Source organism: Spodoptera frugiperda, chromosome 12 (assembly GCF_023101765.2).
Source record: "Spodoptera frugiperda isolate SF20-4 chromosome 12, AGI-APGP_CSIRO_Sfru_2.0, whole genome shotgun sequence".
Taxonomy (NCBI): Eukaryota; Metazoa; Arthropoda; class Insecta; order Lepidoptera; family Noctuidae; genus Spodoptera; species Spodoptera frugiperda.
Genome location: NC_064223.1, coordinates 10,320,681 through 10,338,909, shown reverse-complemented (window position 1 = coordinate 10,338,909; position 18,229 = coordinate 10,320,681). Strand labels below are relative to the sequence as shown.

Genomic DNA, 18,229 nt, shown 5'->3' with positions numbered 1-18,229 from the left:
GGCAGAGGTGCACATGGCACATAATGCCAATGTACACCCAAATTTCACAATTAATGTTGTAAGTCCCAAGTAATAGGTGGTGAGCCTATTGCCATATACCGGGTACATTTCACTAACAACATATATGGTTAGTATGAGTTTTAATTTCATGTATGTCATGCATAGAATATTTCTTCTCTCTTTATCTCTTTTGTAAAATCTCAAATCAGCCTACAAAATACCAGTAGGTACTCCCTGATTATTGACTGTCTAGCTGATAATAAATCGTTTCAGAAATAATAAAACACTAACACTAAGCTTATTTCACTTTCCTAATTAATCTCGTAAGTATTTTACTTATCATCAATATTTTCCAATAATAATTATCTGATTTAGTCTGCAATTAGCGACTAATTAATAAATTAAAAAAATGCTTTATAATGGATAACAACAGCCTGATAAGTATATTCCGTCATTGCACCATTTGGGAGAAACTCGTGCGCACCTGCTATCCTGGATGCGCGTGCGTCGTTTTCCGTTAGCACACGTGTCGATTAGCAGACCTTCCGCGATTGTGAACTCGATCTAAATAATATCCTCCGATTGGATTAAATGGTTCTGTTTTATATTTTGTTAGACTTTATTTTGTTCAATAGATAATCTGGAAGTAGAAGATATTAAACACTACACGCGTAATTTTATTTTCTGAAAGGGTAAGCAGTACCAAAATTGGGGTGAGCTTATGCACTGGACACAATATCAGACCCAATCGATGCAATAATTCTTTACTTGATTCAAATCGAAACCAAAATTGTTGTTCTCAAGTAAGTGACAAAGACATACAAATGTTTTTATAGAAAATAAAGTTTTTTCTAAACCTAAAACCAAGTCGGTACCCTCGACGGTTGACTTCACAAACTTTTGCGTAATTATAAGACAATATTAAGCCAAAGGACTACACAAAACAAAAACATAATAAATAAAAATGCATCATCTCATAAAGCTATACTAAACTGTAATATGAAAACTGTAATGAGAGTTGTGTAAATAAATAAAAAAACAATAACAAACAATGTATTTATGTCGCAACCCTAAATAGCTGTAGTGCCGTGGTAATGTTCAAATAATTGAAATTACAGTACAAAGCGTGTATACGAAAACATTGAATGAATGGACACGAGTGTTGCAACTCAAATAATAATAAAAGAAAATAATACATTATTCGCATATCTAACTACACATCTATTACTGCTTTTGAAAGGTTAATTTGTGCATCGTTTTGTAAATAATTTTATTATTGCAACATCATTGATAACCGATGGAAAATGCTGTGGGGAAATAGTTTGTCGGTCTTGTCTTGTAATGTATAATACCAAAAATTTCAAGTTTGCCTGAGGGCATATTACTGCCAAGTAAGAGGCTTACATGGACTTGTGACATTATGGTGAAAATTCGTTATTTTCGTTATGTATCTAAATATATATAATTCTAAGAAAAGTGACTGACTGAGATAGTGATCTATCAACGCACACCCCAAACCACTGGACGGATCGAGCTGTTTGGCCTGCAGATGTTATGAATTTTACCCTCAAAGGGCTAAAATAGAGTTAAAGTTTGTCGATTTTAAACCGATCGGGCTGAGACTTAGGCGTCCCCTAAGAAAGAATTTAGATAAATTCCCTTAATATACAAATCTACTATCATATCAACTGGAAACTCGATGATGTTTTAAGCCCGTACGTAAAGCTATTAGTACTTATTGCCTAAATTTCATTTACAATCAAGTTTCATTGCCACTCAAATCAAATCATGCGTCTGAAATAATTCGCATTCTTATGCACTATACTATTGCCTGCACAATTGCCTAATCTAATTGAGACTGGCGCCTTTAATCGAATATTTCTGTACACCAGTGGTTCTCAACCGGTGATCCGCAATATGAAAAATATGGTCCGCGAATCAAACGACGTTCGACCTACGATGGCACAACACGATCTAATTGGGATCAGCGTGATCCCCATGGGGGTGAGATGACCTCGAAGCCTCAAATCCACTAAGCTAAGCTAAGGCCCAATTCCCCCTTCCCAATCTTCCGAATCCCCAATCCGCGATTCCCGAACAACAACCCTTAAATTCCTAACCCCCAAAGGCGTGTCAAAGCCGTGTTCAAGTGTCCGCCGGCGATTGCTCACCATCAGGTGATACGTCGGCTCGTTTAACGGCGTGTTTCATAAAAAAAGCTGGTCTAAGTTGGTGTTCAACCAGATGTATCTACTACTTTAGACCAAATTCTCAGATTACTATCATAATATCTAGGCATCGTAAACAAAAAATACAAAGACAATCTCATCAAGGCTTGAATGAAACTCATGTTTAAGTAAACGACTGATTTGAATAATCCAAAAATCACAATTTTTTAATAGCCATGACTGTGAAGACAATTTTAACCACATGAAAAAAGTAATAGTAATAGTGATCCCTAACCTAACAAAAATGTTAAAAGTGGTCCTTGAGCAAGAAAAAGTTGGGAACCCCTGGTGTAGACTAATGCAATCTCAAAGAACACAGTATAAATATTGTAATAGGTATAAAGATGGTTGGCCTTGACCTGAGCTGTCCTGCCGATATCCGACGCTTGAATATACCAACACATTCTATTAACAAAACAACAATCTTGGCTAACGAAACTCTACCTAAGCTAGATTGACATTATTTGCAATATACTCGAAACAAGTAAAAAAATATTTTCGGGGGTGACACGCCTTGTACTGTTTTAATGGGACAAGCCCGCCACAACCTTCCAAAACCGTTGCAACTCATGTAAGTCACTATCTAGAGTAGATACAACCTTTTTCCTCTCCTCTAATAACATCTTCTGATTTGTTTCGTTGCGGGATCCAAGACAGTCATTCATTTCCCTGGGACGCGCCGAACTTCAGTGTACCGGTGTTTTTCATGTTTGTATCTACTGTAGATCCTGGCTTACAGGAGTTGCAGCGGTATGGGACGTTGTGGCGGGCTTGTCCCAATAAAAAAAAGTAGATACAACCGCGAAAACACCGGAACATTGAAGTCTGCCGCGTCTCAGGGACATGAGTGACTCTCTTGAATCCCACAACGAAATAACTCAGACGATATTATTAGAGGAGCAGAAAAAGAAAACGAACATCAAGTAAACTCTATTAATTTAAAAGGAAATCCGAAACTTAGATACAACTCTAAACATAAAACTTAACTGACAAAAAAATACTTTTGGGTACATACCATATGCTTCTACTTAATTCTTTTGGAAAATAAAGGGTGATGTTTTAACCGACCTTTGCATTACAAAGCATCGCTTAACCTTTCACTCTATATCCGCGTACGCACTCGTTACTCGCACGTCAAAGTCGTCAGTATCGGAAGAAGTCAAAAAGGTTATCCGGAAGAAAGTAAATCTCCTTTATCATCTTAATGGTTGGTTTAAAAAGGATAAACACATCGTAACAGTTGATAAATTATGCACAAACTTGAAGTAATGTGTTTTTTAAAACCTACGACATTTAATTTAAAACTTATTGAAGCACATACAAAATGGTAAGTATGTACTTACATACACACAACTTCACGCCTGTCTCCCATAGGCAGAGACTACGGAACGCCAATTGCTACAAATCTTACATACCCATTTTCTATCAAATAGTCATCAGTCTTTTCATGTATGCTCGTCGGTTATGGGTACTTAAAATTGTAAGTTAGTAGTTAGTTTTCTTCTTTAAGATATTGTGGAAATTTTTGTACATAACTAATAAATAAAGTATTCAGTTTTTTTGCTAACCTGACCAACATCTTCTATCTATACTTATATCTATAGAGAGGTCAATTCTGTACATGAAATATATTTCCAAAATAACTATCAGTGGGTGATTAGTGATCGATACTGACGCCAAAAATGCAATCAGATTTTTTTTTGTCTGTCTGTCTGTATGTTCTTTATAGAAACAAAAACCACTCGACAGATTTCAACGAAACTTGGTACAATTGTTCTTCATACTCCTGGGCAGGTTATAGTATACTTTTCATCACGCTACGATCAATAGGAGCAGAGCAGTGAAGGGAAATGTTGGGAAAACAGGAGAACTTACTACATATTTTGAATTTCGGTCGCGTGTGCAGCCTTAGGGGTTAAAGCTACACAGAAATAATGTATGACGGAAATGTTCTCCTTAAAATTGTTTAAAAAATATTCCACGACAGCAAATGTCCATCTCTTATGGTTGACTCGCAATAACACGTATAACTCTCGATAGCTTAGCAGTTCGGAGCTTTCTGATTATATTCGTCTTCTCTTACGTTTATAACACTCTCATTCATTCATTGATTCATTCATTCATTCATTCATATTATAATAAATCTGTAGAAGGGTCAATTCTGTATATTGAACATATTGAAAGAATAAATAGCAGGGGGTGTTACTGGATCGATACCAAACCCAAATATGTGATTTAAAAATGTTTTTGTCTGTCTGTCTGTATGTTCAGGCATCACGTGAAAACTAACGGTTCGATATCGATGAAACTTGGTATAATTATACCTTATTATCCTGGGCATAAAATAGGATACTTTTTATCCTGGAAAAATACGAAGAAAATAAAAATTTATTTTTCAGTTTTATTCTACAGAACGCGAGCTCAACAGCAGTAGCTCAAAAGAGGGATCTCCTTAATTATTAAGGGCCTCGCCATATTTGGGTCCAATAGATATTTATAAGATGTCATTGTCAGAGTTACTCAAAATGGAGAAATATCCACGCGAAGACCGACATCCGCGCGGACGGAGTCGCAGGCGGAAGCTAGTGTGTAATATTTTGACAAACACGGTTTCATTCACACCAAAAGTGCTATAAGACAAAAAAATAATTTAATAAAAAAGGCTATAAGCATTTACTTTAAACAATAAACAAACAAAGTAAGTATAAAAAATGGTCAATTAAAAATCTATGCATGTGTACCTAATCACCACACAGTAATCACACAAATCGCCATACTCTGCATTATTATAAAATAATAATAATTCAATACCTTTAGTCAGACACATTACAGTGTAATGAAGTGCATTATTATTGTAAATTACATATCTTTATCTAGATACCGATGCATCTTAATCAACAATTAAAATGAAATCAAATCCAATTAATATGAACAACTGATTTCAAAATAACTTCTAAGAAAATAGTTACATTTTGCATCATAACACGCTAGGTGTAAAAGCAATTTTGCATCTGATTGTGTTTGTGTGTTAGTCCTCTACCGAAACAGCTGAACGGACTTTGGTTATATTTTCTGAGGATGCTAACTAGATTTCCTGACTCATACATGCTTAAGAGTTGTTTATTAGAAGAACCGATGTCAAACAGTTGATAGTATCGGGCTGCTGAATAGAATTCGTTCGATACTGTTCACCATCTTTATCATCAGCAGAAGTATTCAAACTCCTGGCATAAATAAGTAAAATAATAAATAACATTTATTAGCACATTATAACGCCCTTTGTAGCTACAAGCTTGCTAATACAATCACAAACAGATGTGAGAAAGGCACAGGGGGCTTAGAGGTGCGCGCGACTATGAAGCAACCTCTTTGGTCAAGGCAATCGGCACTTCTTGACATATCATACACATTGCCAACACGAAAATATCTATGAACACTCCATTTGCGAAATGAGACATCGCCCTATTATAACTATTCCGTTTTTGTGAAATGCAGCGTCATTTATAAATCTTTTCTGTTGCTTAAATGCCAAAATTTCGATATTATTTGGAAAAAAATTAAGCTGGTTTTGACTCAAAATTAATTAGCATAGATGTGGCACTTTTATTCCAAAACTAGCGACTTCCGCGCAGTTTTACCTGCTCTGCTCAGCTCCTATTGATTAGTATAGATAACAGCTTGATGAAATAGTTAACCATTTATCTTCCCTTTTATTTTCTTTAGTATTACTTAGTACTTGGTCTTAAACAAATGCTACTGGATGGCAGAATTTTCATGGAGTGACTGTTATCTTTCCTTAGCCGATAACACATCTACACCATTAGGAAAATAGGAGCATATTCACAAGACAGACGACCTAATAAAGGTCGCAGGGAGCCACTGAAAGAGAGTCGCTTCCAACATTCAATTCAACAGTCAATGAGGGAGGCCTATGTTTAGCGGTGGACTTCTTATGGCTGATATGATGGTGATGAGGAGCATATTCCTGTTTACCTTAATATATCCATGTTTACAATTCTCACACACGTGACATTCTCAAGGTACCAAAAACAAAATGGTAGTAAGCTACACCAGAATGCGTGATTATTTTTGCAATTGCGTGATATTTAATGACTTCCCATTATACCAAGATACGTGACACCGAAACAATTAGAGCGTGCAAATTAATATTATTTTATAAATAAAGGCAGCCTTCGTTAGGTCGTTGATCTGTCCGTACCTTACGATAGAATGTATGTACCTTCTATATGTAAAGTCAGCCAATTAATTTCAAAGGTGGATTATAAGTTTTTAGTCAGTAAGAGTCTGATAAATCCCTCGGCCAAGGCGGGAGAAGCCATTGGATGATTTTCCCCGATCAAAAAAAATAAAACCCATCAATTGCACCTACGCTTGCAGATATGGAAATAAAGACTGATTCAGTTGAGAGAGAGTAGCCGTAGATAATTTACTGAACCGATATAATTCACTAGTGCAATATTTAGTATACAGTTAAATATAGTTTATGTTAGATTATCTGAATCTTCAAACTTATTCATTATTTCACGGTGGAAAATCGAAAGCACTTTTCTCTAAATTCGATCTCTTGCACGTATATTAACTTCTGGACTGCCGAAAAGTCTGTACTCCTACAAACAAACTAGGACAATTCAGGACCAATTCAAAAAATAAACCACTCCAAACATTATTGCCGGGGTCAAGATACAATATAACAAGGGGTTTATTAACACTACTTGGAACCGTATTATTGGAAGGTCACCACCTCAGGTCATTCCACTGGCGCGTGTCCGCCGGCGGACGGAGGAAGCCGACCAATATCTAGGAACTGCGTACGCAACCTACGATTATACTAGTTTCCACCTTCCGTTATTAGCAAGCGATAATCAGATTTAAAACTGCCCGTTTGTTGTAATCGTGGTTTGTTTGATACCACAGCTTCGTGGCTTATCAGACAGTACCTTAAGAATATGTGTGGACCCCCGTCACCATCATCCTTATTTTTCTCGCAAGAGTCGATTAAAGGCGCTGCTTATAATAATATGACATAGATGATAGCAGTGCTCTCTGATAAACCTAAATCTCTTAAACTATGTCCTAGACATCAGCCTGCCGTTCAAATATAGATGTTCCATTCTTCTAAGAATATTTGCTGGTTATGAAAACCAAAACAGTTTGTATGTCTGTTGTATATCCCTACAACGCTGTAAATCCCTAAACTTACAAGAACGAAAACCACGGCGACGGGCGAGATTGTTCGATGAAATTCAGGTAAGTTTAAAGACAAAAATCAGAACAAATCCAATGCATAGCCGTGAAAAATGATGTTAAGATCATTGTATAACATTGTACTCTACATTACCTACTATTATGTCTAAAATTTATAAAACTTGTACAGCAGAGACTAATCGCTCGTGTCACGCGTACGTTTACTGGATGTAGGCCAGTTTTAATAGCTCATATCTAACTTTTATTACGCACAGAATGCACTACCTATGTTATAATAATATGCATATTTATTTATCAATGTCCCAGCTGCGGCTTCGCCTGTGATCGGAATCGGAATGATGTGTGAGGAAAAATGCAGCCTACTCTCTAGCCTCCTATATCACTTAACGGGTCACCGGGGCTCCGACTCGAAGAGCAGGGGTAGGCACGGTGTGGTTGTTAGTCAGTAAGAGTCGGACACTCCCTCACACTTCACCCAAGGCGGGTGATATAATTGAATGATTTTATATAGCCCACCACATAAAGCCATTTGCAATATTAGTAAGCCAAAGATTGAGCTCAGTGACCTGTTATTAGAGAGATCTATGTACTAACGGTTGTGGACATAAACGGGCTGATTATAATGATGAACTATTTAGTGCCAATCCGTCTCAGCTTTCCCAATAAAACTACAGTTTTCCTGTCATACACCTTCATTTGAGAAAAATCTTTTGTTGCTATCAAATAAAACCTCCAAGACTTTCTATGGTGTTTGTACAAACATGAGCAGCATTATCACCGGCATAGTATGAGACTATAAGACCATGTAGTTCTCCATGTCATGGCTAAAATGAAGTGATATTGTAATAGAGTGACCTTCATAAGGCCAGGCCAAGCAATTTGCTGAACAAACGTGTTCACTCAACAATTGTGCAAGACATCTCTTAGTACGAGTACACTGTTTATGTGATACGTTACATGATGTCACTGTTTCTTACCGAAGGGTAGGCAGAGTGGTTCGTTGTTGTTTTATTTTTTAGCTTTCTAGATTAGATCCATACTAGGTAATACCTACGTGTACCTTGCAGGTTCCACATTGTGTCCTAGTTATATTTAACATCAGTCTTACATGTGGAAAGCTATAAGAAGTTGAGTATGGAGAGTGCTTCCCTTTTGCTCAAAGTCAAAGTCAAAGCATTTATTTAAATTAATCCTAAATTAGGCACTTTTGAAACGTCAAATTGAATTGTCCGTCAGTCTGTCTGTCAGTGAAGCTAGGCGCTCGTTCCAAAGTGTTGCTTCGAATGGAGAAGAACGAGCAAGAAACTCTTAAAGAAGAGAAGCTCTTAATAACTCATTAAGGTTTATGCCGAACCATTGGCACGCGTAGGCAGAGGTACACACTACAGCATGTAATGTCGCTATACAATGTACACCCACTTTTAACTATTTGTGTTAAAAGTCCCATGTAATAGGGGGTGAGCCTATTGCCATATACTGGGCACAATTCCAGAGTATTTTCGAAAAACCGAAAAAAAACCAGTAATACTTTGCCCGACTTGGGAATCGAACTCGAGACCTCTTGTCCGGCAGTCGCACTTGCTCCAGTCGACCAACGAGGCAGTTTTGACTTACATAATTATAAATTGATTGTACCATTATGCGTAATCTTAAACAGGTAATGCATAACTTAAATAAAAGGCAAAAGTTATTTTTGTTAATATAATTTAAACATCGTTACAATTAAATACGAAATTTTAATTCCATTTCTATTTATAAAAGTCTTGATAATTTACAACATAAATTAATTATTTATCTTTCTCCAAATAAAAAAAAAACAAATAAACACATGTCATGTCGTCATGTAAAAAATTAGAACCAACATTTCATTTGTAAACATCAAAAATTATATAAACTCACATAGAAAACTATTTCAACGAGTATAAATCACAGTGGGCTTATAAACCTAAGTTATTCTAGATTAGGAACTCTGTCTAGGGTTTGGGGAAGAGCTGGTCAAGCGTGAGTCCGTCCACGATGTTGTTGGCAACTCGCAGGAGGTTCGTGGCCACTGTCTTCTCCAAATGAGGTTTGGTAGCCTTGAGGAACTCTCCTCTGTTCTGGTTGATGGCCTGGTTCGCGGCCTCACCTGTAATGAATTGTAATTATGGTTAGATACTTATTTACTAGGTACATGTGTGATGGATAGTTTATTGCAGGTATCAAATTCGAATTTAACAATTCTGCTTTGCATAGGTCGCATTGAAAAGTTTGACAGATTAAAAAAATTGCAATAACAACACTTGGATTGAAAGTATTAGGATGCTTTTCCACCAGAGATGTGCTATGCTACGTTACTGTGGATGCGTTGGGTCAATGGTACACATAGCTTAGCAGTGGTGGAAAGATGCGTGGGAATTTGAGTTACATTGCAACTAAAAAAGTATAATGTTATATTATAAATTGGATACGGTGACGGTTCCACGGTATACAGAATGGGTAAACAATGGGCAAACCGCTTTTCGGATCGCATCTTGAATTGTGAAATTTTTTTGCACTTACCTAAAGTCTTGTCTCCGTTGAAGAGTCCGTCCAGCTTGACTCTGTAGTCCTTGATGCTGATGTCGGCTTCGATCTTCTTGAACTTGACGTACTCCACTCCGTCCTTCGTGATGATCTGAGAGTGGAACACCAGCTCCGCGTCACATTTCACTAAAAATTTGAGACAGTATTGTTATTTTAAATGTGATTATATCAAATATTCTATTTTATTCTATTCTATTATTAAAGTACCGTAAAATATATCCCCATAATCCTACTAATATTATAAATGGAAATGTTTGTGAATTTGTGTGTATGTTTGTTACTCAATGACGTCAAAATAGCTGAAAGGATTGCTATGAAATTTGGAACAGGTATAGATTATGGTCTTGCGAAGCCACTGGTCTACTATAATATAACAAATACCAAAGTTTGAGAGTATGGATATTTGTTACTCTCACGCAAAAACTCCTGAAGAAATCGAATGAAATTTGGAATAGGGGTAAAATATGGTCTGGAATAACATATAGGCCATCCCACGCAAACGGGAGCGAAGCAGCTAGCTGGTCACTTTGTGAAGCTATTATTTAACCAGACTCTCTCAGATATAAAAACAACTACATACTTGTAACTCAGACAAGAAAAGGCAGTTCATCTGTGCAAAAACTTATTATTATTAGAAAGCTCACCAGCATCAGCGTTCAGTTGTCCTTCTCCCTTCAGTGGCACGATGAGGACCTGGGCATCCAGCTTGTAGTCTCCCTCGAAGTGCAGCTTTGGGAAGCGCAGGCGCACCCTTATCTTCAGCGTGTCAAGGTCCACTCTGGAATAGATGACACATTATAAGTATACTCTTATTCCGATCAGCTTCATAACAAACCCAGCTCATGGCGATTACTAATCATTTTACACATTACTTTATACTTTAGTGACATACGCAGATACACATAGTATGTATTATTTTGCGTTACAATCAATCACACTAATATTTAGTAAACCTACTGTTGCATATATCTGCATCACCCCAATAGTTGACTGGTAGAGAATGCCATCCGGCATTCTGTCCGCATCGTATGTTATGTCCAAAAGTGTAAATAAATAAATATTAGGTAAACCTTCCACAACCCTAAAATAATTACTCAAATTAACTACTTAGGTAGGTAGTATCCAATCTTTAAGCGCCTAAATTGTTGCTCAAAGCAAATTTTTTTACAGAACCTAGTCATACAAATCATACAAAATTACCTTATTATAAAATATTACGTAAGTACAAGTATATTTTAAATGTGCTTCAGTACTGTAATATCCTAATATACCTAGAAAAGTTGCTAGAAGTATACTTCTAGCTTCCATTTTCAATGTTGACTATTAAAAAGATCTTACTAAATATATTTACTAAATGCACGGTCCTGATAAAAAACAATAAGCAATGTTCGATCAGACCACTGCAACTTGTGCACTGTTGTCCACTCAGTATTCAAAGGTAGATGGCGTTAGTTGTATCACAATAATGTACTTATTGCCCGACACCGGACATTGTTCAGTTATAAGGTTTTTTGGAAAACTGGAAAAATTTAAGTAATACTTGGTTCGTGGCGAACCTTTAAAAAAACTATTACTGTTTTTTGATGATAAATACTTACGACAAACTCTTGATCACGAATGCGCTTGCACCGGTAACTTTGATGTTGTGACCACTTGCACGAATGAGCGTGTTGTCTGATGTCAAAGCTTTGATCTGAAAAACACACAAACAGCAAATTCATATACCGCTATTAAACATATATTTTCCTTCACCTCCTCGTCAGTGGAGTCTAAACGTGCTGAGAAAGTATATATATAACTCGGAAAAAGTCACATTGATACTTTGCCATTGGTAGGTTTCGAACCCTCATGCATGAGAAGCCTTAGACCTCTAGAGAAGTCTTAGACCTGCGGGCCACTACGAGTCTACTTGGTGATGATGATAATGACGAGCCTCACGACACATAACTGTTATTTATACCAAAGTTTCACACTTCCTCTCATAAGTATTTGTATTTACAAACCTCATTAATCAAGAAGGGCTCGATAGAGGGGACCCCCAGCTCAGGGATGCCATTGGTGAGCTGTGGCCGGAGTGATTCTATGGACTTCACGACGCAGTCATTGATTGTGGCCGGGTCTCTCTGGCAGACGTGGATGTAGTCCGCTGGAAGAATATAGAAAATAATATTAAGTTAGATTGAAAGATTTGAAAATGAAATTGTATAATGATACGTTTTGTTGGTTTCCATTAAACTACAGAGTTATGGTAAACAAGATTGTTTATGGCCGTAGTTCTACATTACTTCTCAAATATTTTATTGAATTCAGGCATCACTAGAATTCTTGGTTGTGCTCTAGAAACCAGTACAAAGTTTTTCTTTAAATCGTTGAACCAACCTAGGATTTTCTCCTTCCTGCGTTCTGGGTACGTTTACAAACAAACAATTTCCCATACATCATCATCATCACACACGACATCCAGACACGAAAAAATCTAAATAAATTAAAACATCATTAAATCTATCCAAATCAACAACGCACTCATACCACACAAGAGAAAATAGTGATGTTAATCAAGTATTAAAATCTGTCACACTCAGCGGGATTTTATAGGGTTTTTCTTCGTAACAAAATTATGAACTGCACCTTATTGGTTAACAGGAGATTCTAAGTACTAATCTAGGTATTTAGGTACCTAATCATCTACTTAGTTAACAATTACACAATTAATATCAAAACGACACGGGCGTTACACTAGAAAATGACACTACAACATGCTTCAGTCAGACACAATAAAATTACTTACATGGTAATTACAGTTCACAGGATATAATACCTTATTACCTGCGTCAGAAACCACACATTACTTTTGCAACAATAGCTTATTATTATAATGTACAATTGTGACCTACTCATTGTTGTTGACAACTTTGCTAAATTGTGATTTTAATTTCGCTACAATGTGCAACTTGATAAGATTAGTTTAGCTAATTTATTTTCATTCTGTAACCCTCATCATCGTCTTAGGCCATATTTAACGATTGCTGGATATAAGACGTACCAAAATCCTCTATTCCCTAGTAGGGAAGAAGATAATAAATATTCGAAACTACACTTTAACATTCATTCAATTCATTCATTTTAAGTGTGGGAGAGCCATGCTTCAGCACGAATGGGCCGGCTCGACCGGAGTAATACCACGGCCTCACAGAAAACCGACGTGAAACAACGCTTGCGTTGTGTTTCGTTGTGTGAGTGAGGTTACCGGAGGCCCAATTCCCTTCCCAATCTTCCCCATCCCCATTCCCGAACAACAACCCTTAAATTCCTAACTCCCAAAAAGCCGGTAACGCACTTGTAAAGCCTCTGGTGTTTCAAGTGTCCATGGGCGGCGGCGATTGCTTACCATCAGGTAATACGTCTGCTCGATTACCGGCAAGTCCCATAAAAAAAAAAAAAAAAAATCATGCTAATCCTGGCTTGCAAAGCTTTTTATGGTATACGCTGGCGTGGATACCAGAGACGTCAAAGAATGCGATGCCGGCCTTTTGGGGGTTAGAAATTTAAGGATAGTTGGAGAATCGCGAAATGGGAAGAACTCACACAACGCAGGCGTTGTTTCACACCTGTTTTCGGTTAGAAGCATGGGTCTCCCACACTAGTGCCACACATAATTATAAACCGCTTTTCTTTTCGTTCATAAAGTGACAAGGTTAGTTTAGACATTTACCTCCATAAACCCATAGTCATTTTACTTACTTAACCCAGTCCTTAGCAATTGTTTTCGGAGCAAAATCGTTACTAAAGTTTAAGTTATCATTAATTATCTCTAATTGCATTTAATGCATAATCAAGAATGGCGGTAATATTTAAATGAATAGATAACATCAAAGCTACTCGTAACAATAATTATTATCTTTTGTCTTATAAATATAAAACTAATTTGAATAAACAGAATGAGTAATATTTTAATTAATTCGTCTTGTTGAAGAAATATATAATATTTGCGTTTTGTTTCTCTTGTTGTTTTAAATAATATGTTTAGTCTAGATTTAGGTACTTATAACAATTTAAACAGCGAAATAAATAGTTCAAGGCCACCCATTTTTACCAACTTCAAAAAAAGGAGGAGGTTCTATGTTTGGATCTATTTTTATTTTATTTAAAAGAAGATTTCTATAATATCTTAGAGAAGATTTCTTTACTTCTAACAATAAAATGATATTTATATTAAAAACAAAGGTAGAGCACTTAGGTACTTAATCAAGCTGTAAATTTATTATAACAATTATAATACAGAATTACAAAACTATTAATTAACTTGTAATTGTTACGGTTACTCAATAAAATTTACATAAAATCTATGTAAACACGTCATTATGTACTGTTGAGGGTTTTCCTAGACCCTACCGGTAACTAATCATAGTAATCATGATGAGATATATTTATGTTTAAATTAATTTATGTTTTATAAAAGCATTGTTTTGTCTTGTAAGGTAAAAGCGCCTAACATGGCCCACCATATATCAAAGCCACGTAAAATCTTCCAGATAAATAAAGTAAAGACGTAACATATTGAAATAAATTAATTTTAAAATCGAGTTATTCAAAAAAGTAGTAGTTTTGGCATTTTAACACAAATATAAACTCTTTTTAAATACGTGGTTTTGGCTCACCTTAGAAACCGTGCCATCTTTGGCGATTGTACCTTTTAAATAATAATTAATGGTATAAAAGATTAATGTAAAGGGAGATAAGTAATAAGTACCTACCTATAACATATTTCTCTAAAACCTAATTACTATTATTAAGTATTTTTCCCCAATTTACGTGAAATTTTTCACTACATCAGTACAGTGGCATAGTGTGTGGACGATTAGTTTTTGCCACTTTAGAAACAAGTGCCTACGTATAAAGGTATTTAAATATGTAAACATCAGGCTATAAGTGGCCACTGCTGACCAAACGCCTCTTCTCACACAGAGAAGATTTGAGCATTAATCAACACGCTTGCTCAATGCGGGTTGGCTATTTTAAACTTATAATTAGAAATTATAAGCCTAGATTTCCTCACAGTGTTTCCCTTCCGCGTTTGTCAGTTTTGTCTAAATAATCTTAGAAAGAACATATAACTCGGAAAAAGATATGTATTTATTTACATAATTAAGATGAAAGAAGAAATTATTACATGAAAATTATAACACATAACACAATAACGTGCTGAAATGACGCTTTAATGCGAAATTATATAAATTATATATTTATATACATATTATTAAAGTGCAAAATAATTGAGCTTCAAGAAATAAATTATGCATGCGACATTGAAATTCAGTCTAGAATAATGAAATAAGTAATTACTTATGCAAGCTATATATATTCTATTACAGATAGGTATTATTGTTATTAATTAATTTGTCATAATGATTTAGTTCATTGTTTTATAACATTACACCGCCATGTTGTATATTTTATTTCCTCATTATATCGGTGATTTTCTTCTTATCGTCACGTCTCTTAAGTAAGTCCGAAGAGCTAGTAAAGGCGCACATATTACCTAAATGTTACATAAAATATTAACCAGCCCTTTTTTTAAGGTGGGAAAATCATCTAATGGCTTCTATCGCCTTGGGCGAGGCGAGAGGGAGTGTCAGACTCTTACTGAATAAAAACCACCCCATTCCTACTCCTGCTCGTTGAGCCGGAGCCCCGGTAAACCCAATAGGTATTAGGTTCTGGTTATTTCAACTAGTCCTACGTTATAAAAGGGACGCATATTCCCATGTAGGTTTAATCTTAAACAAAAAAATCAAGTATGTATAAGTGTTTAAACTGACATGGTCACTATACTATCATTAGAACTTAAAACAGGATATTTACCCAAGAAAAAACTAATAAACATGGTAAATATCCCGCTTTAAGTTCTATAATTCAAGTATACGGTACTTATATTTTTTACTAGTTTAAAATACCACACAATTGAATAACCATGAAATAATTGTTTACTAATACTAGGAAGTAGGTAAAAATTTTTAAATGTTCACAATAGCCTGTTTGCCATGATGTTCAGAGAAATCCTTGCACAATAATATTTTGTTTTAATTTTTATAGTCTCTACGAGGAACTGAGTTAGGTCGAGATATTTTAATGCAAATCTTGTTTTTGTATGTGTAGGTCAAACTAATGTTTACACCGGTGAATTTATAGATTGTTTTCTGTTCGTAAACCATTTATTAACCAATATAGTTTTGAAGTTCAGTATTGTGTCATACCGTTACGCCTTTTCATTCCCGAAAGGGTAGGCAGAGATGCACATTACGGGATGTAATGCCACCTACTTTTCACTACACTGTAATAGGGGGTGAGCCTATTTCCATATACTGGAAATAATTCCAGACTCCGTGCTACTACTGATTTTTTTTCGAAAATCCGTATAATGAAGCCCGAGACCCATAGCCCGACAGTTGCTCTTGCGACCACTTGACCAACAAGGCAGTCTAATTTAGTATATCGGAAATTAGAAACGATTTATTTTTTTTATTCTATATCTTATTTGTCTATTCTACATTTAAAAAAAGAAAATGAGTCAACAAACAAAATGGATAAAAAATATGAAATTGCGAAAGTAATAAAAATACTACGTAAGTATATAAAACAATATAAAAGTAGAGTAAGTTTAACAAAAATAAGGCAATCAATAATTTAACGATATTGGAATTAAGCAACAATTCCATCAATATTATGTTTATGATTTTAAGTTACAATTACTACAACTCTGAACATTAAAACAAAACGTTTCATTACAGAAGACTGCAACCAGAACACCTTCTATACAAACTTACCAACAAAAATAAAAAGTAAAAACAAAAGAAAAATACTCACGAAGCTCTTTGAACAAACAGCCATTTATAACACAAGATAAAACAAAGATGGAAGACAAAAATCTATTAAACGTAAACATTTTCACTGTGACGCGTGTTTTAACTGCGTCTTTCAGAGTCTCACAGTCACTACACGATGGACGGAGATCAATTTTATTATATACCGCGGCCATAGAAGCGATGCGAAAACCAAGGTGACTACTTAGGAACATATAACATGTATATAGGTACATGTATCACACAAAAATGTTATTAACATACAAAAAAACTGACAGCTTAGAAGGAAACCGCAAAAAGATGTGGATGTTGTGCTGTTTTCTATACATGACAATTTGACATGTCGTTGTTGTGTATAATGTTTCTTTGGGGTGAAATATCAATGTATAATTGTACTAGGTTCTGATGTAGGTAACTCTGTACATTCAATAAATGATAATAGACAAATCATCAGTGAACAAAACATATCATATTTTGTAAAGACGTTTGAAACCGCCATTATCTTCAGTTTTCCGCTGTGAAAAATCGTCTTATATAGGTTGATAGATATAAGTAAGTAATTATACAATGTACATAGATAGTATAAGCAGGGTACAGAGTGGTCTTATCGCTAAGAGCAATATCTACCAGGGAACCTTTTCGCTGTAAAAAAACTATAGTCTCTCATAGGTAGACCGTTAAGCCTAAAACATTGGAGGCTGTAATGAACCCTGTTACTCTCAGTTGCCTGGCTCATATTCATAGGACCTGTGAAGCAGGATTTACAACCACTTTTCTTCAGTGTCCACGTGAAAGATTTGGCTCAATCTGCTTTGAATAAGAAAAACTTATTTACTTAACATCGTTTACACATTAATCTTTTTATCGTCTATACTAATACATTATGTAGGTACCTAATTGTTGGTCGAAAACAACATGAGTCTAATTCATTCTGATGATAAAAACAGTAGTAACTATACGGAGAAACCCGTATAATAAACGAAGCCAAACAGCGTTAATAAAACTATAATAAACACATTTCAGATATACCTTTTTGGATTCAGTTTTGTAGTGTATGGTAAAAACTTAATTGTATGCAAAAAGTTCAATAAAAATCATAATAGTAACTAATTAATGCGCACGTCAGTTAATTGACGCCCAAAGAGTTCCGTAATAAAAGATGAATAGACAAACAAAAAAATATATAAAACGCATGCACACACACATGAGCCTACATTATGCCACAGACTATAAAATTAATCCGGGGCTGCAGACGTAAAAGGTTACCTGGGCTCTGACTCAAAGTAGGAGTAGAAACGGGGTGGTTTTTAGTCAGTAAGAGTCTAACACTCCCATTGACCTCACCCAAGG

The 18,229-nt window shown here is 35.5% G+C and overlaps 1 protein-coding gene across 1 annotated transcript; it reads right to left on the bottom strand.

The window, feature by feature from the left end:
* Positions 1-9,141: 9,141 nt before the first annotated feature.
* LOC118262190 (protein takeout) lies at positions 9,142-17,051 on the bottom strand. Its single transcript, XM_050697768.1, has 6 exons — positions 16,884-17,051; positions 12,023-12,165; positions 11,618-11,712; positions 10,664-10,797; positions 9,996-10,145; positions 9,142-9,582 (listed from the first exon to the last, which is right to left on the bottom strand). The coding sequence occupies exons 1-6, from the start codon at positions 16,960-16,962 to the stop codon at positions 9,428-9,430; spliced, it is 756 nt and encodes a 251-aa protein (XP_050553725.1). The 5' UTR covers positions 16,963-17,051; the 3' UTR covers positions 9,142-9,427.
* Positions 17,052-18,229: the final 1,178 nt, after the last annotated feature.

Excerpts from the sequence above, each read along its gene's own strand:
- LOC118262190 (XM_050697768.1), bottom strand. The coding sequence starts at position 16,962 with ATGTTTACGTTTAATAGATTTTTGTCTTCCATCTTTGTTTTATCTTGT. Across the intron at positions 11,713-12,022 it reads AGCCCTTCTTGATTAATGAG|ATCAAAGCTTTGACATCAGA; the intron begins GTTTGTAAATAC and ends TGTGTTTTTCAG. Across the intron at positions 9,583-9,995 it reads CAACGGAGACAAGACTTTAG|GTGAGGCCGCGAACCAGGCC; the intron begins GTAAGTGCAAAA and ends AATTCATTACAG.